Source organism: Clinocottus analis, unplaced genomic scaffold, assembly GCF_023055335.1.
Source record: "Clinocottus analis isolate CAN_PGR_092001 unplaced genomic scaffold, fCliAna1.0.p SCAF_11, whole genome shotgun sequence".
Taxonomy (NCBI): Eukaryota; Metazoa; Chordata; class Actinopteri; order Perciformes; family Cottidae; genus Clinocottus; species Clinocottus analis.
The window spans coordinates 16171692-16198077 of record NW_027175832.1 but is presented as its reverse complement, the minus strand read 5'-3'; the positions used below and the strand labels follow the sequence as shown (position 1 = coordinate 16198077).

General features: G+C 40.7%; 1 protein-coding gene across 4 annotated transcripts; it reads right to left on the bottom strand.

Annotated features, from left to right (window-relative positions):
* Positions 1-2081: 2081 nt before the first annotated feature.
* On the bottom strand, positions 2082-26107 carry adcyap1r1a (adenylate cyclase activating polypeptide 1a (pituitary) receptor type I). Of its 4 annotated transcripts, none has more exons than XM_068602806.1 (15): positions 25620-26107; positions 22526-22706; positions 19203-19299; positions 13963-14073; positions 13750-13850; positions 13569-13666; positions 13204-13336; positions 11316-11469; positions 10723-10783; positions 10038-10107; positions 9823-9914; positions 8673-8756; positions 7026-7155; positions 6435-6476; positions 2082-5337 (listed from the first exon to the last, which is right to left on the bottom strand). In XM_068602806.1, exons 2-15 carry the CDS (start codon positions 22565-22567, stop codon positions 5113-5115), a joined length of 1440 nt encoding a protein of 479 aa, XP_068458907.1. In that variant the 5' UTR covers positions 22568-22706; positions 25620-26107; the 3' UTR covers positions 2082-5112. The 4 variants fall into 4 exon arrangements, with proteins under 4 accessions (XP_068458907.1, XP_068458917.1, XP_068458928.1 ...); XM_068602816.1 differs by having other exon boundaries at positions 2082-5324; XM_068602827.1 differs by lacking the exon at positions 8673-8756.
* Positions 26108-26386: the final 279 nt, after the last annotated feature.

Genomic DNA, 26386 nt, shown 5'->3' with positions numbered 1-26386 from the left:
ATGAAGCGGTGTGTGAGAACTACATTGTCCTGTAACCCTTCATGATAGATTGTCAAGGACAGGGAAATGTGAGTCTGTTAAACCTGTACTTAATAATGAAGAAATGAACACTAACAAAAAACGCAGTGTTGGGTTTTGTGTTCAATATTGGTTGAATCCATGAATCTTGCACTGGACTGTTCCATCAGGCACTTTGATGGTCATTGTCACTACACAATATGATTTATTGTTGCACTTTAATTTACACTGAATATACTGTTTCTATTGTTCTTGTGGGTTTAGTGAGGGCCAGCCTTTGTAGGGCACAGTCATAAATTAAACATGTGGTTTGAGAAGTAGCCTATTAACTGCTCTGTTTTTGTGTATGGATGTATTAATTATTAATCATCAACACACATTTTTTTTAGGTAGAACATGCTTGGAGCAAGATTTTCATAAATGTTATGTATCCTAATTTAAATGGTGTTAGAGGGTTAGGAAAGAAGCAGCAAATTGGTCTGTTGGATGGTTCATATTCCTTGCATTAAAGATAATTGGTTTCAAACAGATCTTATTCATCGATAAATGTTCTAAATGTTTGTACAAGTAATGGTGTACCTATAAAATGCCAAACATGTACACTGTCAATGGACGGGACAGCTAAGTTAAATAACAATCTTGAAATGCAACAATGTACAACAGATAGATTTATTTTGCAGTCAAATTTACACAACCTGGGACATAAAAGTTTGACACCAGAACGCATGTAACACATGACACACTGTCACAAGTAGAACATAATATGGATGAGGCTTCATAGATATTCTTTTGACATTTAAGTTGCGTATATCCTCAGTAATAATGCTTGTGATGATGTGCACGTGTACAGAATACACATGCTCCAACTTCCACACACACTCACACACACTCTGAAAACAGTTACATAAACATACAAAAACACCGTCACAAACATTACAGGTTTTCATCAAGAGGTTCACCTGTGTGCCGAAAATATACATATACAGTGCTTTGTATATGATCAAGAAAAGACATCATTTGTACACCATGGCAAATTGATAGCAGGCGACATTTAAGAGCAGCTGAGTAACATCGGTACATTCAAAAATTCATCGGCAATCAATTGAAATCACACACTTGATAAAACTGGCTCAACACGCACAACCGCCAAAGAAAAGGCATTTAAACACAGAGATATGCCACACTGAGAAGAGTTACATTTAAAGGAATAGTTTGACATTTTGGGAAACACACTAAATATTCGCTAGCTGTTTTTCAGCGATAAGGTTGCTATTAGTTGTCCAAAGACTTCGAGCTGGGCGCTGGGGGGTAGCCGGGGTACGATGCTCCCCAACTTAATATCACCTTATTATGACAAAGACCTTTTGAAGTTTCCTCAGAAATGTTTTCCCACATGGGTCAAATGTTGGATGTATGTTGAGAAGGTGTTGAAATCACCCACCGAATATAGTTTTGAAACCAACATCTTCAAATAGTTTTCTTGGCTTTAGACATTGATATCTCCACAGTGGCTTAACCATGATGTTTTAACTAAACCTAGCTAAACTGTGAAGCCTAAACAAAACTAGGTCATTTCGTTAAGCATTATTAAGTTGAAATGATAAAATACAGGGTTATACGATCGATATGCTGGGAACAAAGGGGTGCTAGCTGCGTCCTCCTTCTTCCAGTCGCTGTGCTAAGCTAAGCTAACAGGCTGTAGCTTCATAATTAGCGTACAGTCGTTGAAGTGGTATCGATCTCCTCACCAAACCCTCAGCTAAAAAGCGAATGAACATATTTCCCGAAAATGTCAAAACTATTGCTTCCAGAAAACTCGACAAGAGTTTTTCTTTCACACATAAAGATTAGTGTGCTTCCGTAATACTAAAGTAAACTGCAAGAAGAGGTGTTTGTGGAGAGAGAAATGGTCACTAAAAGGTGCCCCAATTTCTCAATATTTCCTCATATCCCAGTAAGTTTTGAAATTCAAATAGTTTAGTTTGTTTTGAAACTAAAGTGAGCATTAAGGATGTTTAGGGGATTTAGTGGGGGACACACAAACTCAATAATTGATTTGTGTAAAAAAATAAATAAAATCAACACTGTCAAGTCAAAAGTGAGCAATGTTAAGCATGTGGCATTGAATCGCCTCAGTGCCTCACATTACCATCAAATGTCAAAGTACACGGCTCAAAAAGCCAAGCATTGCCAGTCAAACTTTCCCCCCCAACTAAAACCATTTGCTGCCACCTCGTGGTGAACAGGTGTGCAGCACAGACATAGTCAAGAAAGGAGTTTTGTGCTCCTCTTTCCACAGACCGTAACAGCTTTGAGACATGGTCGTTTCCATCTGAGCTGATTCAGACTCAGAGTGACGGCTGGTGATAGAACACGGAAGCAGCAGCAGAGTGTTGTTTTTTTTTAAGTCACACCCTCGCACACACTTTGTGTTTCATCTGCCGCAGTTGCTTCACCTTCTAACACCTTCTGAATAAAAATAAAATTAAAAAAAAAGTCTCCCTCTGGCTCTAGTTCCCTTGTTAGTATCTTGTCACACACTTTTTAAATTTTTTTTTTTTATCAAAAAGCAGCAAAGCAGATGCATAAATCCGATGCATCTCTTCTTCAGTAGTGTTTACGCTTTATCTTGCTTTTAAGAGTATCTTTGCTATCTCACAATATCCTCTGCAGCTTTGGTCAGCAATTTCCTGTGAGAGTTTTTTAGTTTTCTTTAAAATTAGAAATGAGACATCTCTCCAGTTATGGCCCAAAGAGAGTCTATATCAGTAATGAAACAATACATCAGGCATACAACTAAATTACACATAAGAAAGCATGAATAGTGTACATTGAGTCATTTCACATGGCACTGGTTCATGGAAAATAAATATACATCCTTTTCTGTTCGACAATTGTCAATTCATCTTTTTTTAAGATACTACAATCGTATAATCCACTCAAATGACAGTACAAAAAAATAAATATCTTGAGTAAATATTGTGGATAAATCCTCCTGTACACATTGTTTCACATTTCATCTCAAATCCTTCACGTGTTTGGACAGGTTTTGTTTCTTAGCTTGTTTAGCGAAGAAAAAAGTGGGCAACACACTGCGATTGTCAAGAGCTGTTACATTAAAGCATTTTTGTGTTGCCTGTTAGAACGAGTATTGTATTGAAGCTGTTTATGTGTTGGACGTTGGTGCTGAATCGTAACGGACTCATCTTGAATAGATGATAGTTGTAACCCGGAGGTCAAATCAAGCCAAAGTTATGTTGAGCTAATACTTAAGTCTTTTCAAACACATCATGATAAAAAAAGAAGAAAACACACACACACACACACACACACACACACACACACACACACACACACACAGCAGAACTATTTTCTCTTAAATAATTTCACCAATAAATGAGCAGAACTTTTTTTTTTTTTCTGAGCATACAATACAAAAAGCAAACAAACAGCTGAACTTCTCTCCACAATAAAAACACAGCACTCTGTACATTCTTTGCAGGAAATGACTCTTACTCCAAATTGAAGATATCTGTTCATTGTACTGGAAATAAAAGTGACTGACTAGGCACTTTGGAATATGAGTAGGAGGTGGTTCAATAAAACTAATTTACAATGTAGAGCAATTTAATATGGCACGATGGGCTGACGCTCAGAGAGAAGAGGACAAAGACAAAGAGTCCTGTTATCTGTAGGAGCATGTGAAGGGTTTGATTCTTGCCGTCTATGATAACATGTTGTACATATGAACTCATGGCACGATGAGGAATGGACGAAAAAAAAACATCTGCTAAATGGTACATTTATGTTCAGTCTGCGAGAATGTTAACGACAAGTCGGTGAAAGGAAATTGAACTGGAGGAAACTACTGACTCTAGATGTGAGGATAAATCCCTTCAACTGTTTTGCCTTTAAAACAATACGTCATTTAATGACGCCCTCATTCAAAGTTACGCCAGTTCTTCGAGATACGAGCACATTCTACCTTCTGACATGGGTTCATTTGAGTAACTCTGAGTCTAAAGACGTGAATCCATCTGTTTTCTGTTTTTTTTTTACAAGAAAAATAAAAAAGTAAAATAAATATTCCAAATATAAAGATAATTTAACGGAGCAGAAAAGTGCTCTTCTTTCCTGCAATGTTGTATCTGACATATCACGACCCCTCAGATTCCCCGTCAGATTGGGAACTTCTGCTCATTCAGTTTGGCACTTTGTACAAACAAATAGTTTTGGGCAGGATCGTCAGGGTCCTCACGATATGTGATGTGAAGTCTACAGATTTGGGCTCCAGTTCCTTTCGTTTGAAAAGGTCATTACAATACTGCGTTATGCAAAAGAAAGGAATTCTGATCTTGACGACAAAAGTAACTATTTACAAAATCCATGAGTTTTTTTTTTTTCTTTTTCTCATTATATCTTTTTGACATACTCTGTACTTACGGCTGATTGTAAAAAAAAAAAAGTTTAAATCTAAGATGAAACATTTAAATAATGCGCATTTGTACAAGCAAGGCGAACGTTTGGTTGTTACTTCACTTTGGACAGTTGTGAGATAAGATCCAGTCAGGCGACCTGTATGGCACTTTGAAGCACATTTACGTGACACACCAACCGTCAAATATGACCCCGACATTTGATGTTTAACTACTGCTAGGTTTTTTTTTACAACAAGTACTGTTTTTTGGCACCAACTCTACATTGATATTAATAATACATTAAACAATAATAGGGGCTAAATTTAAGATTAAAAAAATGGGTAGGAATTGATTTTCTAATATCTCTCTGTTTTACTCTATGGGGTTGAATTTCTCTGTTCAAAAAAAATCTGTCAATCAGAAAAAAATCACAATCTACACTCAACTAAACTACTCAAAGAAATTAAATTGTGCCCTCTAGTCAAATAAAACGATTAGGTATGAAAGTCAGCTATATACCTCTAATGAATCTCCAGTAAATGCTTTCAGAAATACCTCATTTTCAAAAGGCCAAACTACAAAATGCAATGAGGTATGAGGGGCCACTTTGGTCTGCTCTGGTTATTCTGGACGCACATAAGTGGAACGGCACCTTGAAGTTGACTCAGACGTTGAATTAGACGCTCAGGTCGGGAGGCTGATGTTGGCGTTCTCCGCCAGCGGGCTGGACATTCGTATCTGGGAGCTGCTCTTGCTGAGGATCGACAGCTGAGTCCCGCCGTTCACTCCGCTGCTGGCCAACGAAGGGTGCCTTTGCTGCTTCAGATCCACAGCAAAGTACCGGTTCACGGTCCAGCTGCGCCATTTCCTCTTGATCTCCGACTGCACCTTCAGGGAGAAACTTCACAAGGTCATTTTTTAATGTACTTTAAGCTGTACCAGCTCCACGATAAGGTACAGAACACTTAGGTTGTGTAGGTGACACTTTCATGTATTATTAACAGTTATAATGCATGTGAGACTTTCGTGATTGGTGTGGAAACAGTCAGTGAACAATTGATAATATGATAAAGCAAAGCTTTAATCACATAAAATAAGTCTTCATCTATTAGATCAGAGGTCAGTTGACAAAAATACATGTTTTTTTTTAGCACTGTGACAACACAGGACTGTATTATATGTTTCAGTATGTGTAGATTTCCATTTATTTTTTATTAATTTGAGAACAAATGTAATTTTCTCACAGGGCTTACAGAAGCACTTTTTTTAAAACAATTAATATTCATTTGTCAAAACTCGTTTTGTTGTCTGTCACTAGCACACTGTTTCTGTTGTTTGTGAGACTCATGGAAGTCATGAGATCTGAAGTGTGTTTGAAATCAAAAGTCATTTTAATGAAGTGGATATTTCTTATGGAAGTTGTTAACATATGTAAAACTCATAAAATGTAAATGTTTTATCAGGGATAGCTATTTTTGCTTGGGGGCAGATGTGGTACCGACCACAGATTTACTTGCAAAATGTGATATTCATCACACACATATTAATATGATGTATTGTTTATTTGTTAATGAGGCACATATTATAATTAGATGTTACATACTTTATAAATGAGACAACATGACATGACAACATGTGGGCTACACTTTTCAGAACAATATGATCATCATCCTTTTTGTGACTCAAAGTTGTACTAAAGATAGAAATGTTAAATAAAAGTCTATTAAAGAAATTCTGCAAATTTTATCTTTGGAAAGGACTGTCATATGTAATTTAGTGGGGTTTAAAAAAAACTTTCATATAGTATACAATGTATCCTATACATGTTAAATAGAGGGCTTGAAGTAAAGTGTTACTGTTTGCAGTATTTAGAGACATGTATCCTAAAATAAGTTCAGGTGCTATGTTCATCAAAAATAGCATTAAGAACATTTTGGGTATTAATAAGTGTCATATATCACAAAGGGAGGCTGTTTATGGATAGGTACACATGCTTACCTCTCCATTGAGGAAACAGTAAAGGACAGCTACAACAAAGCCCTGAGGAGGAGAACAGAGAACACAAATAAGAGAAAAACAGCTTGAGATTGAAACATGCTTCCATCTTAAAAACAATCAAAAATAGGGACTATGGTGATGGAGGTTCAATATATGGAGAACGATTTCATGGCTGATGGAACATGTGTGCTTTTGCTTACACTGACTACAAATTAGGAAAATGGTTTTACAATTCCTATCACAATTTCCCAAAAGTGATTCAAACTGCTCATATTGTTTGACCATCGAAAATCAGTTCTCTATCAAACAAGACAAAGAGTAGCTTTCATCCTCTTCTAACTTCTCATCGACTTTGTTGTCCAACATTGTCCGCAATTGCTTTAAGAGACTCTAACGGCCAACTGCTGTCCTTCAGTCTGTATTGGACGTGTGTGAAGCTCGCTGCATAGCTGTGAAAATCCAGGGCAGAAGAGGTTTGAATATCGCTTCCACTCTCCTATTTGGTTGACTCCGATTATTTACCATCCGATTATGTTCCCTCATTCGTCATCTCGTCGTTCTCTGAAATTGAAACCGGCCGTTGGAGCGTACCTGGAAGGATCCCAGTCCCAGTTCAAAGACCAGCCTCTCCCTCTTGCTGACATCTTCAGGTGAGAAGGCGAACACAGTGTAGTGAATACCAAAGAGCGGGATGAGCAGGAGGGTGGAGCGCGCCAGACGCCTACACACGCACACGCACACACGCACACGCACACATGCACACACAGTTTAATAAGTCATGTGTTACTGATGCTGGTCAGCTGGATGTGACGCAAGCACCGAGCTACTGATGCAATGCTAGGACACATTTTCTGTTGTAAACTAGTTTTAATATTCAAGTATAATATTCAGTCAAGGCAAATGTTTAAAATGCAGGCTCGGTCACAATTGTATGATTATTTTTGGTGTTCTCTTTTAAGGATAAGGCGGAGGATATTTCCTTTATATTTCTTCTTGTCAACAAATCCCATAAAAACCATAAAAACCACAATCAACAATTTATTGATTCCCCAATCAGGTATTTATGTTTTCATTAGAGCTCCATTGTTGTCCTAAAACTATTGTAAAGACATGAATGAGTTGGGTCACTTGCTTCTTTATCACAACCTGGAGCCTGTACTTTAGAGATAAATAAATACATTTCACATACACTGTCTCACGGATTTAAATACTCACTGGAGCACTAATAATTTACATATGTTTTTCAGAAAATTGAAAAAGAGATCAGTACGATCAAATTCATACGGGATGTTGTCAGGAAATCAGAAAGTAAATAGTGTTTTTGGACATGGTTGGATCTGGTCCTTTTAGGGATTTCTAGACAAATTAAAAATATAAAATAACACAAGTCTTATCCTTTCAATCGGAGGTTAGATTTAACGAACTAATCTGAGATTAAGACAAAGAAGTGAAACACAAAACTGTGGACACGTACAATCCATCACTGTGGTCATGAAGAGTATCATTTGTGTCCTTATCTTATCGTTGTCATCATTATCGTGTTATCATGCAGCAATACATAGTGGCTGACATACACATAACGAATGGAAATACACAGAAACGAACGACAAAAGAAACCTTAAAAAGATGCTAGGCACAAATGCAGTGGGTTTTTTTTTTTACAGTGCGGTCCAGTGAGCCCCAGGGGTCATGATGAGCAGAACAAAGCTTCATACTCTGAACGCATTCATTGGGAAATGGACGTTAATGTACTCTAAAAAAGTGTAACATTGAGTTTTGCGGTCTTTCGATGAGTAGGAAACAACAATACCAAATTTGCATTTTTCAAGCAGATGAACTAAATGCTGAGTCTATGTACATTCTTGTGTGTCTATTATTAAGAGGACACATGACGTTTTCGTGAGTACTTTGGGCAGAACCTTCAAAAGCCTGCTTAAGAGAGTTGGTTTAAAGGTTCACAATAACGTTTAGTTTCATTTCGGGGTCGGGGTGGTGGTCAGGCATGGAGCTTTGATGGTTATGGTTCAGGACGATAGAGGATGTAGCGTGCCAAGGAGGGTCCCCACGAGTATAGAAGTACAAAAATTGGAGTGCAAGAGAAAGTGCATTTAAGAGTCCAGACCATTAAAAAAAAAAAAGAACCCCTGGTGTAAAACACACACACATGCAGTCGACACTAGACAAACACACACAAATGTGTGTCGGCGGACCGACACACACATACACGCACACACTTACAGTGTGATGGTGGATAACTCTGACATCCTGCACGAATGCTGAACAGCCTGTGTGGGCTCACTGAAGCATTTCTGAGCACAGCTGCTACACAGCACAAAGACAACACAACAATACAACAAAGACAGTGTCTTTAGGGACACAGACACACTATCTCACACAACACACACACACACACACACAACTTCACACTTGGTCACGCACGCACAGGTCTCAGCAACAGATGAGAATGACATTATCCGCAAAGCCTCAAAAGACGCCGCCCAGTGGGAGCAGAAGAGGAGTGATGTCTGGCGACAGTACAACTCCATAATGAGGTTCACGCTTCCAGCCAACAGGTTCTACGAATGAATATATTCTGAAAAGTGTCTAAAAGGACACATCGGAGGTTTAATTTTAAGAATGTACAAATGAAACAACCCATAAATAAACACATGGCACGTGTTCAACAGATGCTCCGTTAGTATTATAGAGTGTATTTAAAGAGAAGATGTACTTATCCAAAGAAAATGATTCTATACTTTTCTTATTCTCAACAAATCCCATGAAAAGACCAAAGTCCACAATGTTTTAGTCCTTCTCTCAATACTTCTAACTTCTCCACCCTGCCAGTGGCGCTCGGTCTCAAGTCCATGTGCTCCTTCTGCAGATCTGTAGTGACATTCATTTTAACCACTCATTCAATCCTTAAGACAGCTGGTAACAGTCGTGATGCAGCTCAAATAGAAGGACAAAGTGAACATTTTGGGGACTATTTTTAGCTGCGGAATAATACACATGTGGGTTTCTGGTGAGTATTTACAGCAGGACAATGTGTGTGAGATTGACCCAAAATAAACGACAGCGTCATGTCTGCTGTAATAAAGGAATGTGTCATCCAGTCAGATGTAGCTATGTAGATGCAGGCAACGCTTGTTCGTGGGATCGGTAAGTGGTTTCAATATTCTCATGGGATGTACTGACAATAATAAGAAGAAAATAATAATATTGACAGCCTTCTCCTTTAAGAAAAGGTGAATCACATGTATTTACGCTGCAGGGTTGTTTATGCTCAGCTAACTAGAGATCTTAAAATCCACTGGGCTCTTCTTGTGCCATATTTTTCTGAAGACTTACAACTCTGGAGTCGCTAAATTTGCTGCTCATAACTCACAGGTAAATGCTTGATTCGTTCCCTCCGATGTCAGGGGACTGCAACTTCTGCACCAGGATGATGATTATTCCAACGAAAAGGACAAAGTTGATCTGAGGAAGCGAAACACATAGATCATGTTGCCATAAATTACATTAAGTCAGTGAAGCGATAGTGGAGCATGTGTAAAAAAAAAAGAAAGAGAGAGGAATGAACACATTAAGCCTCCGTCTTACCATAATGGAGGCCACGACTGGTCCTTTGATCACCCACCAGAGGGCGGTGTTCTCATTTGTATCCCAGCATCTGGAGGAGGCGGAGAACAGTGCGTTTGAATTATCATTCAACACTCTCTATCAGCTCTTGGAGAAAAAAATAGCATCATGCAATACGTCAAGCAAGTGGCCATTTGCAGAATAAGGACGGTGGAGGAAAGGGTTGGAGAGGAAAGGAGGATTTAAAATGGAAGCTGGGCTAAAATCATGATTTAAGCTTTTTCGACAAATCAGTCGGGTAAATCAAAATGAAGCTTGTTTGACCGACAGTCACGTAGTTCATCATGTGTTCTGGGCAATACATTAGTAAAGACAAACGCTGAGCTGGCACTTATTTACTTAATCCCATGCGTGATCAGTTTTTAAGGAACTTATTAGATTTATTCAGTGATTTCAAAAATATTGTCAGCATGAATAAATGATCAGTGGACGTTAATTCCCTGACCTATTGCCTGAAATACCAACTGAAAAATCCCCTCTTCATCCTAAATTGCGAGGATCAAGAGGATATACATTTAAGATATTGTATTACAATATTTGCGTTGGGTTCTTAAGTGCTTTATACACGATGAGCAACAAAGCCGACAGTCAACATGCATTTCTTCCTTTTCTGAGAGGGAGTGTAAAGTTGGAAGAGGAGTTGTACCCAGTGTCATGAAAGTGGAGCCTCAGAACTGCCCAGACAGTGACGCAGATGGTGGGAGTTCCTGGAATAACAGTAATCATTGAAACAATGGAGAAAAATACAGTACAAATGTCATAATGATACTCCGTTATACATTTGGGTACTTCACATTTGTATGACATATTACGCAACAACAGTATGAATACATTTTGTGGTTGTGAACCTGTTTATAGTGAATTTATTAGTGTACTATAGAATGATGAAATGTTTGTCTCAAGACTGTAGTTAATAATAATTATTGTATTTATTATATTGACTGGCATGTTTGACTGAAATCTCAAAAGTTAGGCACATAAATAGTAAATAGAAAGCTGTTTTAATGAGACTGTCAGGGTGAAGATGGGTAGTATGAGAAATGGGAATCCAGATCACACGATTTATCAAAACTATCTCATTGTTATCGCTTTTCCACAACGCACAAAATTGATGATCAGAATCTTTTTTGTTTTGTTTTTTTTGAAGTCAGAAAATTGCTTCGGAATATGGAAAGTGTGGCATTAATGGCTGGATTTACAGTGTGAACAGAAAGAAAACTACTTAAAAAAGTTACTCACCCCATCCTATGATGGTGTACCAGTAGAAGTAGCGCCGCTCAGGAAAGAAAGTCTCCACCAGCAGAGTGAAGAGATACAGACCTTCAATGAACAACCAGAAATAGTTGGACATGACGCAGTAATGGAAGAAAATCATCACTGCTTTACACGCCACCTGCACGGGAGGAAACACAAGAGGAGGGACATGTATTTCACCAGTGAAATGACATGCCGCAATATGGGACGATGATATCTACTTTTGTGGAGAATTATATTGTAGATTACCTTTTAATTAACGACAACTACATCCATATATGTTGGGTCGTTCGCGAGGGAAGGACATAACATTGTGCAGCTTACCTGTAATTCTAGTAATAATTAAGGTTGGCATAGTGATATGATGACGAGGTGATGTTTCACGATGTTGTCAGTGTTCACTGCTGTAAGACTTCATAATAAGTCACCCCTGGCCAGATCCTCCGTCTATTGAATCAACATCAATAACCCGAGCACGGCTTCTGTTGTTTAGTTAGTCACTATACTTCTATTTCAAAGTATGTACGTATATACACTTAATATACTGCATATACTTTGCTTTTTTCCAGTATCTATCTATCTATCTATCTATCTATCTATCTATCTATCTATCTATCTATCTATCTATCTATCTATCTAGTGAAGCAACTAAAAGTGTATGAGCAATGCTAAGCGTAACCAGCGCTATACTGGTGGAGGGGTAACCAACCAACAAGTACCTAAAATGAGACACCATCAGCCATTTGCTCGTAACTATAAGTATAATATGCTTTTGACGAAGGAGAGGAAATCGCTTTCTTAGTTGTTTTATTCTCAGTAAAAGCATTTTGATGCAGCCTCAAAATGAAGAATCCATGTTTAATGACCAAGACAATGAACGCAAGAATGACAAACGTCCTTATTCCTGTAAAACACGGTGTACGGGGGTTGAGACCGTCGGGCTGCAACAAACTGCACAATGCTGCGTTTACCTTCAACATGTGGAACAAATGTTATCACAGCCAGCAGTAGGGACCTGCCTATGATAGGCTACGTGTCAGGTGGGTAATCTAATGACATCATGTTAATGAAGAAGAGTCCTCATTCTGAGCGCGAGGTCAACCAATTACAGCGTGGCACAACAATGCCCCAATAGTGACCTGTAATCGCCATAGCGACGACGGCAAAGCAGCGGGGTTGAAAAAAAAAAGGGGCAGAGTAACCATTGATATGTTAATGAGCCGCTCGGAGACGATTTTCACTGGCCTTGCTGAAGCTATTAGCGTACCTAATTAGGTTTATTTATCAAGCCTGCTTAACAACACTGAGCAGTGTGCTGCTACCCGACAAAGGCTAAAAGCTTGTTCTGCATTCGTAATCAGGGGATATTAGTCATCTAAAAGCGTGTTTGCGTCTTGTAAAACATTTGCATGTGATTGAAGTTCCTTCAAAAAGGTGCGCATCAAACAGTAAAGGCTTGAGAAGAAGTGGTTCAATCCCCGTCTATGAACCTCCATGTTGATCACATTTTACACGCATGTAAAGGAGGCACTTTGATGAAATCCTTTAAATATGTTCTCTGGAACCTATGAACAATAATCTTGAGAACATGTTGCCACTGTAAACACTCTTACACTGACTGCAAACCTGCCAGCAATCAATGAAGCAATCGTTTCCAACAATAAAGGGGTAATGTTTGCAATTATCTGCTTCAATTTTACATTATTGAAACATGTAGTCTTCTGTATGGAATGCATTGTTTACATTTGGTCACAGTTGTTTTCTTTAATAAGCCATTCATCGGCGATACATACATATGTGTGTGTGTGTGTGTGTGTGTCTTAGGGCCTCGGAGTGACTACGCAGCATACAATAAGCCGATGTCTTTACTGACCGTGTGTACGAAGCAGTGGTCGTCGTCTTCCTGAGCGTACAGCACACCATCCTTGATGAAGACAGAGATGGCTCTCAGGATGAAGGACACAAACAGGTTCATGTGGATGAAGTTCCTGGTGCAGTGGAGCTTCCTGCAGAGACGAGAGGGAGAGAGAGCACGACACAACGAGGCCGTGAAGGTGGACGAGTCGGCGTGATGACTCTTGACTTGACTTTCGACTTGACTTTTTATCACCCGCCTTTTTTAAGACGAGAGCATTTTGTCACTTCGGCAGTTTTTTCTTCCGATTTTTAGGATTCAAATGGTGAAAGAAAGCTCAGAGACCGTTTTTTTTTTTCGAAACCTGACTCTGTGACGCTCACCTGAATCTGCAGAGAATGACCATGGCTGTCGTCAGGGACACCAGAGATGTGCTGTAGCCGACTGTGTACAGGGCCTTGACTGAGGCAAAGTATGTGTCCTAATGTTGGAGACACAGAGTTAGTCATCTATGTCTGTGACCAATGTAAATATGGAATGCAGAGGAGGTTAAAAAGGTCGTACAGGTTTTGTGTTGTTGTCAAAGAAGAAGCAGACGTCCACATAGTGAGGGAAAGGTTCAGACCAGCCGTCCTCCGTGCAGTTACGACTGATCCTGCCCATCTCTGAAAATGAAAAAAAAGGTCTCGGGCTAAACTGAACCGAATGCGATTCTTTTTTTTTTTTTTAACACAAATGAGATCAACTTAAAATGAGAGACACAGCTGATCCACTCACCATCCTCGGGGTCCATGAAGTCGTGGAAGAGCTCTGGACAGTTGACCACCACAACTTCGCCGAGGTTGGCCGCCTGCCAGCAGGTCAGGTTGTCCCACATCAACGGACACACTGAGGAGACAAGACAAGCACAAGCACACTGAGGTCCGTGTCAAGCTCCTGTTAGCATTTATGTTGTCATGAAGGTGTTGAAATGATACTGACAATAGTCAAATGAATTTGGATTTCAGGTGATACGGTATAAGAGTTTAATTTCCAAAGATATTGAGCATTTTCTTGACACCTTAATGGACAAATCTGTTGCTAAAAAAAAAAGGCAGTTTTCAAATCCTATTATCTCTCCTGAAGATAAGGCAGACTGTGGTGTAGCCTTGAAAAAAAAACAGGCCAAAAAAAGTTCATTTAGCCCTCAGTTATGAGTTAGTTATGCATCAACTTTATTTGATCAACTCAGATCCTTTCACATTTGAATTTGGCAGCTGTACAGTAAGAGGAAAACATTAAGAGACCCTGACACGATAAACTTGAGTGGGACAAAGATAGGATCTTGAAAAGCGAGGGAGAGACATCTACCAAAGTGGAAATTTCCCACTCGGCTGGGGAGCTAACATATGGAAAACAGCTGGAGACGACGCTGTGAGAGCAGTGAGAGTGAACCAAAGTTACACTCCTCAAAGCAGATGAGCTGAAACTCACAAATAAAGCTTCATAAAGCTAAGCACTTATGAGCACTTGTAATCTTCTTGCGGCGCCGCCGTCGCATATAAAAGGGCAGAAAGTGTTGCTTGGCAGGAAGAAGCACGTCGGGTTCACGGATGTGCAGACAACCGGAAAATATTATGCCCCCACCAACCACGGCTGTAACGCGCAAAAATGAAGCCCAGGAAATGCAACAAAAACAACTTAAAACGAAAGAAAAACCTTCGCCCTCACAGCAAGCTGACACCTGCTCTCCCCCGTCAGTGACCAGTGGAGGTCATTTACCTTCTCAGCCTCACCTAACTTGAACCAACCGACTCTCAGCTCAGACAGGACAACTGGGTGGTAGCAACCTGTCAATCACAAGCTAGCCACGCCCTACAGCATAATTGTTTATTTTACTCTAACGGAACCTTTATTTAGAAAATGAACATCATGCTGTGTTGAAAAAAGACTTATTGAAGAAAAATAAGCCTCGCCTGATTAAACTTGAACAAAATTGTGCATGTAAGGGATTTTGTGTCTTGAACCTGATTGACAAACTAACACATTAACTGAAACTTTAGACTGAAATTGATCTTATCACACACACACGCACACACACACACACACACACACAGACACACAGTTAAAGGCAAATGTCTTTATTGTATTTAGCCACCGGCAATGATCAGCTCCTTGTCTTCATATTACTGAGCATGCTGTTGTTGTTACTAATTACATTTCACCCCTAACACAGCCTCCAACCGAATATCATCTCCAGCACTTGAAAGGCGGCACAACATTTAGTACAAGATGTTATTAATCACGCGGGAGTTAAATGGCAGAGCAGTGTAAGAGATGTAACACAGAGGGGCGAGTGTTTGTGCGAGCGTCGGAGCGACACGTCATCAGGCATTAGCTGTGATGGGTTAGGTAGTTGTGTATTGGTTTACTTGAGCTGAAACTATATTTTTACACAACTTACACGCTACACCTGAAGCTAAAGAAAATGGAGTCCAATTCAACAGTCATGCAATACATTGTGATTGCATTAAGTTTATATTCTAATTGTTTAGATTCAACATCATGATCATTTTGGAAGCTGCAGCTTGTACATGCTGTTGAATTGTGTGTTTGTGTCAATGAGTAAAAACAGTTCGAAACTCGGCTTATTTAAAGCTTCCATCTATACATTACAAACATAAAATGAAATATGCATAAGACAAACAACAAAATATTAATAAATAAATGTAATTTAAAGTCAAGTGTGTGTGTGTGTGCATGTGAAAGTAAGCATGGCACTGCATTAGGTTTAGCTTTAAGTGTTTCAACAACTGGAGACATGGCAGCTAAAAGTACTCAACTGCAGATAGGTTTTATTTTCATGCCATCTGATTCGATCCAAACTGAACGTTTTATCCAAAACAAGCTTAAACTAAATGTGACTCAACCCATTTCCATCGATTGGTTGTGTTCTGTTTTGCGCTGTCCATCTTCCGCCGTCATTTCCTGAATCAGTTCTTACATTCAGTCCTCTCTCTCACTCTCTCTCCTTCTCCCTCTCCCTCTCTCTCTCTTTTCATGCTTCAACGATGTCCTTTATCTTCAGCTACTCCCCATCCCGTTTTACTCTCTCTCCAGGTTTCCCACATTGTTTATGCTCGGGCAGTTTTATGATGCTGCAGAGGTGGGTACAGGTCAAGTATGTGTGTTACTCGCATGCATTTTCAGGGGTATTTTGGAGTGTGTCTGCATGTGTGTGTGTGTGTGTGATAGAGATTGTGTGTTTGCAGACCTTTCTCTACATTCTGCATCTCGCTCTAATCTGTTTTGGTTCTGTCTGGTGAGCTGGACACGAAGCCAATTACCTTTTAAAGGGCAAATCGGAGCCAAATGAGCCGCACTGAGCTACAGAGGTAACCGGCTTAATAAAGCACTGTGTCTGCATCACTGGCTATCTCACACAAGATCCTACGTCACTGGGCTCCAAAGATGCAGCCCGGCATCTACATACTGCACATGCACAGCGCAGAGAACGTGCACACAAACACAGACAGACAATCGTTTTTTTTGTCTCATTAGAGCGGATCTTATCGGACAATTGATTGAGATTTGTTTCATGAGGTGCAACGGTGGCATAATACCATCCAGAAGTCATTTCTCTTCTGTCATGATTACTTTACACACTGATCTGAAAGGAAAGACGCGTCATGGAGATCTGCAAGTGGATGGGATCCATTTGCTTTGGTGAGAATCCTACAAATGGCCAATTTAAATTGGCCAAGGTGATATCTGATGACACAACTGTAAATAACTGATTATTTTTTTTGAGGTAAATCAACTTCCCAGTGAAAAAAACCCCACTTAAATTGCTCTAAATTAATATTTTCTTTTTTTTTCCTTCCCCAAATTAAAACAAAATTCACCAATAGCTAATTGCAGTTGATGTGAATGAGACTGACCGACTGGTAGGGAAGGTTAGAGGAAACGCTAGTGCGCTGGTTTGAAATTTTTAGTTTTATGCTCCATTTCATAACCGGCAGTCAAGCCATTCTGGCCATTGTGCAATTTTCATAAGGATGAACTCCAACACGGTCTCCAGTTCTCTTTCTAGGTCTCTGATTTGTGCATGTGAAGCAGAAATGCTCTTTCGCAAAGGATTCCTTTCTTCTCACGGATACTGTTCCGCCAGCTCGCTTCACATGCAGACGACTGGTTTTAATATCTTCCAGACTAATTAAATGCCCTATTAGACGAACTGTTATAAAAATAAAACTTATTTCACATGCTAAAAATCCCCCAGTATTTCAAATTCAGCATCATCTCTATTTAGGTTCTCTTTTGTCCGAGTCACTGGATATCTTGTATTATTGAATTATGTCACACCATCAAGAGGCTTCATCAGTTTGAAACTGATGTATTATATTGTTTAAAGACCAAACAGACAAAGTCCAGTTGCTTAACATGAATAACTACTTCTGTGTCATGTAACACTAGAAGGGTTATTACTTTGAAGGGCAGTGTGAGCTTTTAAAAAAAAATCCATTTTTAGATTATGTGCAGTTGTTGTGAGCCATTCATTCTAATTTAACTTTAGAGAAACTGTTGACTGAAGATCATTTAGTTGTGAAATAATAAACACTGTGCAGGGGCCATTTTATATCAACTATTCATTTAGCGGTGTGCTAAATCCAGCTACACAGTGATTACGGCACCAGACAGCAAATCATTATGTCGCAATTTTACACGGCCTGCAGACTAATCTGAGGCCAGAGCACCTCAATTAAAAATATAATAACAAATAATTCAGGAAATATGCTTTTAAGAGTGGGTTTGATAAATCATCTGACCAGGCTAAAAGCAGACCACCACTAACCTATCTCTTTTTTTCTCTCTTATTTATTGTCCCCTTCACCCTTTTTACTTTCTCAACCCGCAAGGCTTTTTTTAAAAATTTCCCCACCAATAATTTGATATCAGCAGAAACACAGTTTTTTTTTTAAAGGGACAGGAGGAAACAGGGATCGGTGAGAGCATCGAGACGGGCCAACATGTGTGATTACACACATGTCTAAAAATGGCCCACACAAAAAAAACGTTTGCAGAAGTTGCAGAGAAATGATTTAACCATAAATTCAAGAGTGAACTGACGAATGCACATTAGTTATTTATCCAGAAAACCTCTGCTCTAACCTTCCTGTGGGCATGAGGCCATGTAACAATGATGTAAAAACAAAAATGAAACACTGAAAAGTTTTATAAAACACTAAAAAGAGCAGATACAGTTTGCTGTGTAGCACACAGGAAGACTGAAGGCCAGACCATGAACATCTGCAGATGGAAAACTGAACTTCCAGCTCTTCTCCTCATCTAACTCGTTATCTCACATCTCTAAATCTTTCATGCTTCATGTTTTTTTTGTTTTTTTTTAAAAGCTTCGTATCTGTCAGCAAAGCCATGAGTCACAGTGCACTCTGGGACATGCAGTCTGTTGGGCTACTTTGGAGCAGCGGGAGGCCTGCAGTAGTTGCAAATGAAAACCGCAATCCGTAGCCAAGAAAATAATTGCTTCCAGGAATCACACACTAAGTTTCCTGTGTTTTGGGGAAAAAGTATGTGAGAAATGTGAAAGCAGCTCAGCGTGACATTACAGGCAGACATTTGGTTTGTGGACTGTATACCACCAGATGGTCCGTCCTGTATAGCACCCTGTCAAGGTGATGCATTGTAATATGAACATGATAGAAAACTGCACTATTTTATCCTTACAAGTCCCTCTATGACCTTTTCAAAAACTGATTGGATAAACAGAACAATTACAGATTGTTGAGTATTAAAAAAAGAGCCTATTCTCGTCATTTCTTTATGGAAAGTAAAATCTTTTAGGAGCTGCATGGGTTTCATCTGCAGCTATGTGTTTTCTGAACAGCCCAAGCTGTACACATTTAAATCCCAGCAGCAGAGACATGAAAACCAGTGGCTCCATGTCAAATTATGCACAAAGGAGGATGCGAAGAGAGTTATAATACACGCGTACTTGTGGACACATCCTCACTTACGTAAGTCAAGGTCGTCGCTGGGGTCGTGCAGCATGATCTTCTCCATGCATTTCTCATGTTCACGCTTAATAAGACAGTGCTCGGACTCTGAGGCCACCTGGAGAAAATAAGACAAAAACACACATTGTCACAAATATGGACTATACTGACACACTGCACCATTGAGAATAGTGTTCTGGAAACCAGCTTCTTGCTTTTTCCAAGAGGCACGGCATGACCACAGTAATATCTGCCTTTGGTTTACTCTCCCTGCTCTCAACAACCTTGTTTGTTGCAGCTGGCAGAAAGCTTTGATAAACCCACACAGCAGCAAACCGCACAACGTTAGCGACTGGCTGGTGAACATAGCGGAGGACTGAGCATCTAGAATGTGTGCAGTGGTCAGAAATACAATAAATGCTAATGTTGCTCTGTATCTGTTGGATGTTTGAATCAGTAACTGTCTGTTGCTGTCCTGAAGTGGGCAAAAAAAAAACATTAATACAGAGAGAAAAAGACAAACTTATCCTGTCACTGCGTGACTTGTCACCTGTCTGTGGGTATATGTAAAATATTTGCAAAAGTATTCATGAGTAGCCTGTTTCAGACCAAAATCCCTGTCATTTTAAAATATCTGTTATGACTCATCCTGCACACTGGTAGCTGCGAGTGATATCATGGGTCTGTGTTCTTAAAAATACATTTTGTTCTCTATTCCTCCTCTTTTGCTTCCTGGGTTTACAAGCTGGTGGTGGATCAGGGATTGTGTAGCGGAGACTCCAAATTGTGGTTCTCCAGAGATTTGCGAATTTAGATCCGCTTTAGAGCGATCAAATCAAATCCTTTTTAAACTTGTACACCACCCCCATATTCTGCCTCTCTTTGAAATACAGTGGAGTAGGTGCAGTGAGGGAGACAGTTTACCCGGAGGTAGTAGAGTTACTGCATGTCTATCAACTTCTCCATAACTCTTCCTCTCGCTCTCTTAAAGCCAATCTCTGTTTTGCACCCTTAGCTTTCATGTAACCTCCCTTCTTCCTTCTCACAGTGATCGGTGCAATATGTCCCGGCCCGCTGAGCCATGGCTGACTCATCACTTCTCTCGGCCTTCCAATATGAATTCACTCCAGGCCTCGCTGCCGAGATAAGATAGAGCGTCAACCGACACAGAATATGTCCTCGGACTCACTTCCCTTCTCCATCGCACTGCACGTGGGCAGAATTTTAAAATCACTGCATGAACGATTTAAATTCCAGACAACGCTCGTCAAATGCTGGACGCCGGTTCGAAACCATGCCGGCTAAACAAAAAACAAACACAGGAAAAAAAGGAGATTAAAGAAGTCACTTTTTCATGTTGTCAATAGGGTTTCATATATTATTTAATGAAACCCACACTGGCATTGCTTGAAAGAAAAACAACCTCTTTGTACCCGTAGTAAGCATTCATGTTGCTAAGCTGCAGGTAACAAGCTAGAAGCCAATTTATATTGAGGGCAAAGCTTTCCAGAAACAAGAAATAGTTGGATGCAGAAGACAAATATCTGGTTGGCATGAGTGCAGACAGGCCTGTAAGGTGACAATATCAATGTGTTTATTGGATTTTAGATCATGCGTGTTATTTTTGCTATACTATACAATTGTATCATAATAGCAATGTATATTTACTGCTGTTTTTATAGGCTACTCCTATGGCATATACTTGCCTGTGACTATTCATTAAGACTCCAGTAAGAAATAATTCTGCACATGACCCCTCGTAAAACAACAAACAAACAATTATTATTGTTATTATTATTGTACAGCGGCGAGGCTTTTATTTAGTGAGCCGTACAGGTGCAAGTCTGCAGATTTACTTTTCTTTGGTCTCAACCAGTCGAGCTGTTCTGTTTCCATCACTTTGCTGGTCTCAGCGTCTCCTGGCTGTAGCTTCACAATTAACAGACAGATATGAGAGTGGTATCAATCATTTAATCGAAACTCTCTGCCAGAAAGCAAATAAGCATATTTCTCAAAATGTCAAACTAGTCCTGTACGGGGAATGAGGGATGTCTGCTCTGCCTTCTGCCCCTGAGACCAGGCCCCGCATAATTAAAAAAGATCATGGATAATGGATATTCCTCTAAGTTTTATTGGTGCAACCTTTACAAACCTTTAGCTGGTGCCATCTATTCCAGGTTGAATGATGGCTGCTAAAACAGGACAATGACGACATAGGGGACAGATCAACTAGTTTTATTTTGAATCGTGCTTCTCATTTAGCTTTCCCAGTCACTCCGGTCCTCTCCATTGAACAGATGTCTGTCCAGATAAACCGTCCATTTAGAGGATGCGGCGCCTCCGAATGGACCCTCCCCAAGGCTATTTTCGAGGACCAGATAACTCAGTAGCTCCTACAGCGCCGTGCAGCACTGACAATAAAACTCAAATTTGACGTCGCAGACCACTGGCCCGGCGTACAGACTCCTTTGACACATAATAGGAACATCAGAGCAGATGTGTCGGTCACATCAGTCGCTGAAGGTCAGCTTGAGACTGCACTGTGCGAAGATGTCAGCTGGTGGAAGCCGGCACACATGTTTGGGGGCAGAGTTAACTTAAAGGTTAGAGAGAGATGTTTGTGACTACAAGGTGACATTGTGAATTCATTATAGTCTCCCTCGCCACCGTCATTAGTCTGGTGTGAGCACAATCATAAAAAGGATAAAGACGCCGTCATCACATTCATGGATACAGGATGATACCGAGGATGTCAGAGCCAAATCATTTTATATTTCTTTTCACACAAACCAAAAACAGTGTGTGTGTGTGTGTGTGTCTGTCTGTGGAGCTTCACCAGGGAAACGGCTGCTGTGCTGCATCAGTGTGCCGGATAAAACTCCTCCCACGCATCTTGCACAACTCTTCCATTTTGCTTTTTATTTCCGATGAGATGGCTAATGAAAGTGAGTCACAGCAGATGGATGCAGTCGGCAGCTCTCAGGTCAGCCGAGCCACCTGACATTGTTCCACGTACATGCAACTTGTGCTGATGTGCTGATGCAGCGTTTGGTGATTTCCACTCTTCCAGCGCCGATCACAAGCACACACCCGCAAGAGTACACGGGCTAGTGATGGAGACACGTCAATACTCCCTTATACATGGATATGGTTACACACGCTTATATGGGACTAAACATCCCCCCCTCACACACACACACACAAACACACAACCTGCTCAAAGAGTCCTGAGCTTTGACAGTAAGTGTCATCACTTCAGCTCGTTTCTGATTGGTCAAATGGATTGTGTTACAATAGACCCCGGTCGCCCCTCTGCTGTAGATACAAGCAGACACACTACTCACCAAAGGTAGCAGAAATATTGCCGTCAGCAGGTAGCCTCTCATTTTCTGTTGTGAAGGGCTTGTATCCAAAAGGCTCCACAATATATGTGTGTGTGTGTGTGTGTCTGTGTGTGTGTGTGTGTTCACTGGGATGCACCGGAATTTCTCTTCTCAGCGTCACCACACTTCGGCATCAAGGGCTCTGAAATACAACACATAAAGGACAAAAGGATCTGTTAGAGAACAAACAACCATGTTCAGCAACTGCATACGCATTGTTGTGTTCAGAAGTCTTCATAAAAAAAAAGGGAAATGGGAAATTGTGTTCATAGAGTTATGGCAAGGAGTTGACTCAAACTACTTCAATACCCATGAGCCTCGGCTGCTGTTGCTATGGATAGAAGCCGTGTCACAGACATCGATAAAAGCAGTAGTGCAGTCAAAGCGCTTCATAGTTGCTGAATTTATCCAAAATTGACCCAGAACATTAAACTGAATTAGTTTAAACTGAAGGTAAAAATCTGTTTTCTTCAGCTTCCACTTGCCCTCAGATGTGCTGCACATCACTGATGGGCCCAAGAGCCCATCAGTGATGTGATTGTTTTTTTCCTTTCCTGCCAAAACCTCAGGAGTTGTAACAAACTGCTAGCTAGAAGGTTTTACGCACACGGACGTGAACGTTAACTTAAATAAACTAATCAGACAGAAATATTAATCGTTTGTAGTCTTTAGTTTTACTTAAGAAAATGAATGAGACGTCTACTTCTGGAAACCACAATTCCCATCCGCCCCCTCCACCCCAATTCATCTAGTTTGTTGAACAAGACAATGTGTCGACCTAGTTACTTCATATTTCATCATCAGGGGCCATTTAAATGTCCCAAGTATTCAACTGATGAAATAGAGTTCACGGTCAATTGGAAACCGAGGCTGAAACAACAAGAGGTTTGGGGTTGCGAGTTGGACAAAATGAGTCGTTTAATGATGAGCATTTTTCACTAAAAAAGAAACTTCAAAATAGTACAAAAACACTGCAGCCCTGCAACAACGACTTTGATCCTGACAGAGTCCTACACGAACCCCTCAATCAAATCACAGAGGGGTTTGAGCGTTTGATGTTTTTTCACCGAGGTTGTATGCAACCCCAAAAGATGTGTCATCACCTGCTCTCTAAACTAGAGCAGAGTCCTGAAGCGAAGTAGCAAACACATACACCGTATGAAGGACAGGTTCATTGCCAAAGGTAAGACATTTGGCAGGATCAAATAAATTTCCTTTGAGCCAATCAAATTGATAAGGATCGGGTCAGACTTAAAAAACCCGCCGCCTCCCATCCTCCCTCCTACAATGTCTTACTCATCCACAGCATCCTGAAAACACAATGATTTACTGCAAACACAAAGCACACTGGCCATCAGCAGCAACACAGCTCACACACACACACACACACACACACACACACTTAATATACACAACCAGTGAAAGAGCACAGCGTGCGCGCACACACACATATATACACACACACACACGCACACAGACACACACACACATAAGCTAGCTAAGCTAATTCATGCACACAGACACATTCCTCTCTGTGTCTCTTCCCTCTAGTACCGAATCCAATTACCTCTAAAGCATCTCTCGCATGCTTTATCAAGTAATAGGACAGACTGTGCTCAGAGGGAAGACCCTGAGGTTTAGAGGAGGGATAACGGAAATCAAACTGTCGGGATGCACGTTTCAACAGAAAAACACACACTCAGACAGACAGACAGGACAGAGAGAGGAACTTGTCAGACATGATTTCTTATCCTCCAACCCAAAATGTCACAGTGTCTGGAGGCTCCAAATGAAGTAAAACACTGTTGGTATTGAGAAAGCACTGGTGCAGGAAACGATAGAAGGAGCCCATCGTCAAAACAAGAGAGTCTTTGCTTTGCGTAGCACGGTACCCGTCTGCGTAGCTTTAAAGTGATGAAAATTTAAGGAAAAAATTGAATGATATTTAGTACCTGCAGTACCTAGTGGAGTAGTGGGGATGTGTGGGTTTGCAGAAAGCACGGTGTTGTTTATTTTACCCAGTAGTACACAGTATTCAGGCAGGATTTCGGATCATTAATGATGGCTGAACCAACTGTAAGGCCCTGAATGTGATCAAACACTATACAAGGAACACCACAAAACAGATTGCAACCCTTGACGAGAAGATTGGGAATCACATCCACCAACGATAGGAACCACTATAGGTTCTGTGTGTGTGTGTGTGTGTGTGTGTGTGTGTGTGTGTGTGTGTGTGTGTGTGTGTGTGTGTGTGTGTGTGTGTGTGTGTGTACAAGCTGTGTGTGTCTACAGATGCAGATACACAAGGAAAACAAGAGAAGAACAATCTCTCCTTATTTATTCATGGCTATTGTAAAGGGATAGATATGTAGATCAGCTCCCTTCTCATGTGAGTTGAATTCCTTTGAACATGGTGGTGCATTAATAATTCATTTTCACTTTAAAACGATTCCTGTCAGACAAGAGGACGCTTGCAATTAACCCAGATGAAAGTGTGTTAATGCCTGAAAAAAAAAGGGGATTGCATGCCTGTCAGTGTGTGCCAAGCAACATTCTTACTGTAGTTGTGTGCAGCTTTATGTTCAATGCATGTTCCTGTGCTGTAATCACACTAAACATAAAGGCTGCATGACGAGAACCGTTTATATCCAACAGTTTGTGGGGGAAACAATGCAACAGTCTTAATTACAATCAATCAGAGACAAATGTTTCCCCAATGTGCAGTTATCTTGCCCTGGCTTTCTCCCTGTCTCCACGCAGTCGAACACGTTTAATTCATCAATGCATGTGGGTGACCTTCGCTTTGCACATGGAAAAAACACACACACACACACACAAAACATCAGCAAGAAAAGCGTCTGGCATGCTGATCACTCTCTCACACGAAATGCATCTCCAGCTTGACTGCTGGCATGCAGGAAGAAATAGATGTTGGCTTTAACATATCGCATCGGGCTCGCTGACTGCCCGCTCAACTGAGCAGCCGCAGCGAAAGTCAAAGATGTGAGTGGAAGCGCGCAGCACCAGGCGTGCAAAACAAGTCGGAGGAACTTACCGATGCGTAATTTTCAACAGGCGCAAATGTCAAGCCATCGGTATCTACGGATGGCCGCCGAGAATTACTTCGGAGAATAGCTTGATTTACTCCTAAAATGGTTATCAGCTCGTCCCGGAAAAAGAAGAAAAAAAACGTCAGGTGCCGTTTCTGCTGCTGTTGCTGTTGTTGTTGCAGCTGCTGCAGGACACACACACCGCGTTGGTTGCTGCTGCACCACGACGATGTGGAGGAGGAGGAGGAGGAGGGGAAGGCGGAGGAAGAGGAGGAGGTTCCTTTGGGATTCGCACCTCGTTCGTCAGACACAGAGACCACAAAGTGAGACAACAGTTTAGTCTACAACTACATCTGGAGGAGGAGCGATGTTTTTCAAAAACAAGTCTCAATGGGATGTCGGGCTGGAAGGGAGAACCGTCGTCTGCGATGTCTTCGCGTCGTACGCGTGGGACTTTGTTCGAGAAAACAAAACTATTCATAAAACTCGGCCATTTGCGCCTGCGCCTCTCACGCGCCCCAGAAGGTCCGGTTCCCTGCTGGGTGCAATTTGTGAGGCACTGAGGCGGCTGCAGGATGTGTGTGACTCACATCTTCACGAAAGTTTAACATCTGAATGGCCGTATCTGTTGCACAATAATCCCCAAATGCCGGCTAGTCAAGCTGCACTGTGGCATTTTAGACCAAAATGCAGTGATGTTTTCATGGACGGGATTTGTAGGCCCCTGTGTGGCCGCTGGCGAGCCTGTTTTACTTTCAGCACCATGGGCAGC

What these genes read in the sequence shown, in the direction of transcription:
- adcyap1r1a (XM_068602806.1), bottom strand. Translation starts at nt 22,567, where the DNA reads ATGAGAGGCTACCTGCTGACGGCAATATTTCTGCTACCTTTG. An exon ending in CAATATTTCTGCTACCTTTG is followed by an intron (nt 19,300 to 22,525) that starts GTGAGTAGTGTG and finishes TATTTTCTCCAG; the next exon opens with GTGGCCTCAGAGTCCGAGCA. An exon ending in GAGTTATCCACCATCACACT is followed by an intron (nt 7,156 to 8,672) that starts GTAAGTGTGTGC and finishes GTGCGTGTGTAG; the next exon opens with GCGTCTGGCGCGCTCCACCC.